A 6000-nucleotide genomic window follows, 5' to 3' on the forward strand; every position below is an offset into this window, starting at 1 on the left:
AATCTTGATAATGCACACTTAGATGATTTTCATATGTTTACAAAAAGTATTTGCTTTTTTATGCAAACAAAATGGCAATTGTATTTGTAGTTTTCAATATAAAACTGTGTTAGTACATTTTAATCTTTTTCGGCACATTTTTACAATACTGTGATAATACTGATAACCGTGATAATTTTGGTCACTATATATATATATACTATATATATCGTCATATGAAATTTTCATACCGTTTCATCCCTAATATAGATGTTAAATGAATTAGCATATTCTGAAAAATGTAAATGTACATGTGTCCAGGGCGGGACTGTTATTATCCATGTCAAATTTGATACAGATGTGTGCATGTAAACTGAAGTTACAACACGGCACAAGCACACTTGTGGACGAAAACTCACCATTTGTACAACTTTTAATCATCAATGGGTTTAGAATGCACAGCGAAAATTTGAAGTCGATCAGATCAATTCTCTAGGAGGAGTTTGTTAAAGCATGCACCCTCTAAATAGTGAAAAATGCGTTAAAATTGCACTTTCAACTCAAAATGGCAGACTTCCTGTTGCGTTTATATGGGTCCTTGAGGCTTTTTTGTGTGTCTTCATATGATACATGTCCCCAAAAATTTCGTGTAGGTTAAACGTGGCGTGGGGTCTAATTTGTTCCAATTTTGCAGGTGGTACTAGAGAGCGATTTTGCCATGCCCATGTGCAGGACCCATAAATATGTAATTTTTCGCCACTTCTGACATGTGTGCACAGTGTGGTGAGATTTTGAGCATGTTTAGGCCGCCAAAAATGTCTTTATTTTGCAGAAAAAAGAAAAAAATCCTTCAGTTTCAATAGGGACCTCACACGGTTCATGCTCGGGCCCTAATTTAGGCTTTTCTGACTACAGGCAAATCAGATTTTCTCAGTCAGATCTGTCCACACTGTTTTTAAAATGATCAGATTCACCAACCTCTCTGCATGAGTTGCTGTGGCAAAGACGTAGGCGTCAGTAACTAAGTACACTGGCGAGGACGGTTTCCAACGTGAAAGCGAAATGGAGCTCCATCATTTAGCCCTTCAATGCAGCAGGGATTCTGTTTGCATTTGTGAATCCTACTATGGCAGAGGTATGACCCGCTCTACTCTGCCTCTGATTGGCAGCCTGATGATGGCTATATGAGAAACGTCTTCATCAGGCTAAGCCAATCAGAGGTAGAGTAAGGTGACTTTCGCCATAGTAAGATTCCCAAAATCACATTCTACTCAGCTGCTCTGATGATATTCTATCACTCTGGATTTTACATTGTTGTTGTGAGTCATGTGCGACTTTGAAATCCATTTTGAACTGCCAGTGTCCAGTCTGAGACTCATCTGTGGAAATCCAATTGGAATAACATTCCAAAACCTACTCTAAATGCAGCTTGGATCCAATTTGAAAAAAAGTGTTTTTTTGCAGACTTTCTAAAATCACATATTCGTAACACTGCTGGCAAGTCACCCGACCTACATGCCTATTCCTGCAGATGATGGGCAGACAGGGCGGCGGCTCCATGTAGAGGCTCCAAGTAGAATTGCTGGTAATCTCAGCAATTAACTTTTATTATTACTGATGGACAAAATTATGAAAATTGGACAACTCTTAACTATCTATTGTGGTCTCACAGGTTTTATACTTTGACAGTTTACGTCAGTGGTAACATACAGAGTTATAGGTCCATGATTCTCCACGGTTCATCATCAGAAATTTACAGCTAAAAGTTCTGTCTAGGTTCTGTCTTGAGGTTCTATCTTCACTTTGACCAAACACTACAGCAGCCTATTTCTAGTCCTGGTTCTCAAATGGGAGCCAGCAGTCAGTGAAACCAGCTAGAGAGCCATGAAGCCATGTTCAAACAAATGGAGACTAATGTTCTAGGTTTCTAATGTTTCCAATGTACATTTCATCTCTCACTAGTCAATTTACAAGTGGGCTCTGTGCTTCTACATTCAATGGGGGTTCTACTCAATAATGACTTACAGCAGTGGGCTGTCTTGTTGGTGAGTTGTCACTACAGGAACAGCTCTGGCTAAGTGTGTCTCTGAAGATGTCCAGCAGTGGCCAGTGCTGCCGCCTGGTCAGACTCCGAGGCAGAGACTGCATGTCAAAGAGGCAGCAGGTGGAACAAAGGGCAATGGAACGATTAGGGATTGGTGTGGTTGTTGGCTAAACTCAAATCTCCCTCCATAGCAGTAGTTCAAGACCATGAGATCTCAATTCTGTCTTGTTCCACGGGAATATATAACTGCCCGTTCCAGAGATGGAATGAATCTTATTTGATGAAAAATTTAAAAATCCCAATGTATTCACATCAATTTCCTTTTAGCAGAAGTCTACAAAAACTCTGCACTCTGCAAACTAAATGCATCAAAGCATATGTCCAAAAGAGGTCTTGTCATTCCTTTCTTGTCTGCACCTCTCTCTTATTTACGTGTTTTATACTGTACATTATAATAATCAATCTTGAATTTGAGGCACAAATACCAGCAATAGGCATATTCAAGCCAAATATTCCAGGATCCCAGTTTTGAAAAGCATCAGTCATATGTTATAGATGTAAAAGAGAGGCAACTGGAACTCACATAGAAGGCTTGTTCACGTAAAGACGGCGTGTCAGGTGGACTCTGGTTAAAGATTGTTGAGAATCTCTTACTGGCGGTTGGAACTTTGGTGACAGTGCTTGCCACTGACCCTTGGTCATCTTTATCAAATGGACTGACAGAGAGGAAAAAAAGAATGGATGAAGGGGACAGAGACAAAAGACAAAACATTCAAAATAATATTTAAGCAATGTTCTGTTAATGAATAACACTCAAATAACAAACAGTACAGTACTCATAATGCTCAGTACAATTTTTAAGACACAGCATGGTTGGCAAAACTTACTTCCAGGTGACTTCAAGGCTTAGCTTAATCGTCCCAAGGTCATTTATATCAACAGCAACTGACTGGGGTAGTGCAGCAAACAGGTCCTTAGTCTCGCAGGAAACACTTCCTACAACTATGTGATTGGCTAAGCTTTTCAGCTCTGTCACCTAGGAGACGACACAAATATAGTTTTATCATTCTACCAAAGTCATGCAGCCTTTAACAGGTTGAGACCTAAACAGAACAGTTTTTATCCACAAGCTATCACTGTAACGAACAATTAAATCAGTCACACATTGTCAATAACCCTCTAACACCAAAATATCCACTTCCATTATAGATTATAATTTTACAGTTTAAAGAGCACCGTTTTAAACATGTGTATCATTATGTTACTGTCAATATAAACCATGCACCATGTACATAATCATCCACTCCTATTTATTACATTTTTCTTTTTCTTTGTACTGTTTGCAACTTATAGAAACACTGGACTTATATATACACCTATTTTTTCACATACTTGTGTCTGTAATAGTGCTCAATAGCTAATGTGGCTAGTGGTTTTCCAAAGTTACTAGCCACAGATCACACATTTTAGTTGTTGGGAAATTAGCTTTTATATGATTAAAGTTGACTATGGCATGCTAAAATGTACTAATATTATCATTAGATCTGATAAGGTTGTGTGTAGGGCTGTCCCCGACTAAGGATTTACAGAGTCGAATCAGAATCGTCAAGTCCTGCCTATAGTCGGCTGATAGTCGAATCATGTGTGTGTTTTTGTGCACGGAGATAGCAATGGGGGGTAACACATAGTGGCCCCGTTTTAATCTTGAGAAACTGCTAAACTTTTCTCTCTCTCTCTCTCTCTCTCTCTCGCCTGTCATTCACCGGTTTTGTGTGAGTTTTACGTGCATTATGGCTGCCGACACCTACATGCACGTCACAATTCCTCGGGGGTCTATTTCAAGTAGCCGGCTATTTAAAAACGATAAAATATTCTTTGTGTGATTCATCAATGGTGATAAATTATCTGAAACTCGGCACAACGCCGGTGAAGCTGGAGCTCGGTCTCTTCAGCAGTTGTTCTTCTTCCGCCACTACACACATGCGCACTGATGACCCAGGGTTAGGGTTACAATTTTGGATTTATTCACGCACTTTACAAACATTTATTGAAAGTATTATTCTTTTTACATGTTTATTTACAGCATTAAACGTTGAAATGTATATTGTAATAGGCTGTATATTAAATCCTATCCATCTGGATAGGCTAGTAAATACTGTATACAGACAAACACCACCATGTCCCTTAATCATGAAGATCTCTGTAATTTTACAGCATTTAACGGCACGTTCCTCCTGGCTTTTCTCTTTCTCTCGTGCATTTTGTCTCCACACTGGTCAGCCACGCACACTCACGCACTGACTGAACGCAGAGTTTATGTGCATGTGTATGCAACTTCATATTCTCATTTGACAAAAGTCTGGATGTCATATTTGCCGAGCGCACCCTCGCGCAGCGGCACTGCATGAGAGAATGGGATGAGTATGTTGTGTGGATTCTCCTGCTTTTAAAAAAAGCTTATTAAAAAAAGATGCAAATAAGCCTGGGCTATTAATTTAAGTTTTACAGTATATATCTTAAAAGTCCAACAAGTACAAGGCTTTAGTGCTTCAATCGGTCTCTGTAGGATGATATCACTATACAAACCAAGAGGTGGTAGGACTGAACAGCCAGGATTAAAAGGTTATCTTGCAAACATCAAATCCTGTTTCGTAGTTCAGTCTCTAGGAGTAGTGTTCCCAAATGCAATGCTTTCATTGATCAAGCACAACTAAGTAATTAAGAAAGATTGGCAAAAGACACTGGGGGGGGACTGACCTTCACAGAGAGGAACTCACTGATGAGCGGCAGAAACACCATGTCTTCACTGTCCCACACTTGTTTGGCATTGATCTCTATTCTGCCTCGGAGCTTCCACCGTTGCCGCCCATACTTCATAAAGATCTGAACACACACACACACACACACACACACGCACACACACACACACACACGCACACACACACACACACACACACATGCACACACACGCACACACACACAGACACAGCATCAGTCTCAGTTCTGCATGTCAGTACAGTTGTGTGTGTATGCTTTGTGTTTATCTTAGTTGTATGTTTAATTTTTTGTTTTGTATCATTTTTTTCATAAAGTATTCACTATGAAAGTGCATATGTGGCAGATAACAAAGAAATAGAGCGAGACATACACTCTCATACATGCAGGATTATAGAAACATACACTCAGGATCAAAAAGACACACATGAACAATTAACAACAATTGATTAAGGGAAAATTGTAAAAACTAATGCTGATGATCCAGTTAAGCAAAATGGAGACATGTATATCAATCACTTAAAAAAAACCGCTGAAAACAGTCCCATCAATTTAGATTCTAAAACACGGAAGAAATATATTTGACTTCTGAGATTGAAGTTAGAAATCTGCCTTAATTTATACTACGTACTGTTTACTTATCATGTATTGTATCATATACTGTCTAATTATGATTTATTTTTATTACGTGCTGTGTCCCTTTATCTTCATGTGGCTTAAGTGGTCATTTTATGGTCTGTAATTTCGTTTTTATTTTGGTAATATTAAAAAAAAAATTTTAAAACTTAAAGAGGTGGTATTGTGCTTTTTGGCTTTTTGCTCTCTTGGAAGCCTGCTGTGACCCGCGGGAGGAGCGTGTGAGGCCGGCCAGCCGCCCGCTCACAGAGCCCTCTGCTCCCGCCGTCACACAGACCGCTGCAGCAACAACGGCAGAGGAAAACACAGCTGGAAGCTTTTCATACCGCTTATCTGTCTTTACATTCTGAGGAGTGTTAAACGTTTTAACTTAAAAAAGAGAAAGCTGTGTGGATCGCTGGTGTGTGTGTCGCATTGAACATTACGTCGCGGCAGTTGTGTGTGGCGTCGCTATGACGTCAAGCTACGTACTATCTCTGGGTACTGTCTGCAATGGAAAACGGAGCAGGGCCGAGTAGAGGCGAGTCTATCGATTTGCGCTATGGTAGCATTTTTCGGCAAGGCAG

General features: G+C 39.8%; 1 protein-coding gene across 5 annotated transcripts in view; it reads right to left on the reverse strand.

Moving 5' to 3' along the window:
- Positions 1–6000, reverse strand: part of ripor1 (RHO family interacting cell polarization regulator 1) — a 170757-nt gene that overhangs the window by 48022 nt on the left and 116735 nt on the right. For 4 of the 5 annotated variants that reach the window (XM_046036514.1, XM_046036513.1, XM_046036515.1 and 1 more), the window contains 4 exons: positions 4781–4906; positions 2911–3059; positions 2607–2739; positions 2005–2121 (listed from right to left, as the gene is read on the reverse strand). In XM_046036514.1, coding sequence (XP_045892470.1) covers positions 2005–2121; positions 2607–2739; positions 2911–3059; positions 4781–4906 — 525 coding nt within the window. The remainder of the gene's footprint in view (positions 1–2004; positions 2122–2606; positions 2740–2910; positions 3060–4780; positions 4907–6000) is intronic. The other variant, XM_046036516.1, reaches the window with a different exon arrangement.

This window comes from Micropterus dolomieu, linkage group LG22 (assembly GCF_021292245.1).
Source record: "Micropterus dolomieu isolate WLL.071019.BEF.003 ecotype Adirondacks linkage group LG22, ASM2129224v1, whole genome shotgun sequence".
NCBI lineage: Eukaryota > Metazoa > Chordata > Actinopteri > Centrarchiformes > Centrarchidae > Micropterus > Micropterus dolomieu.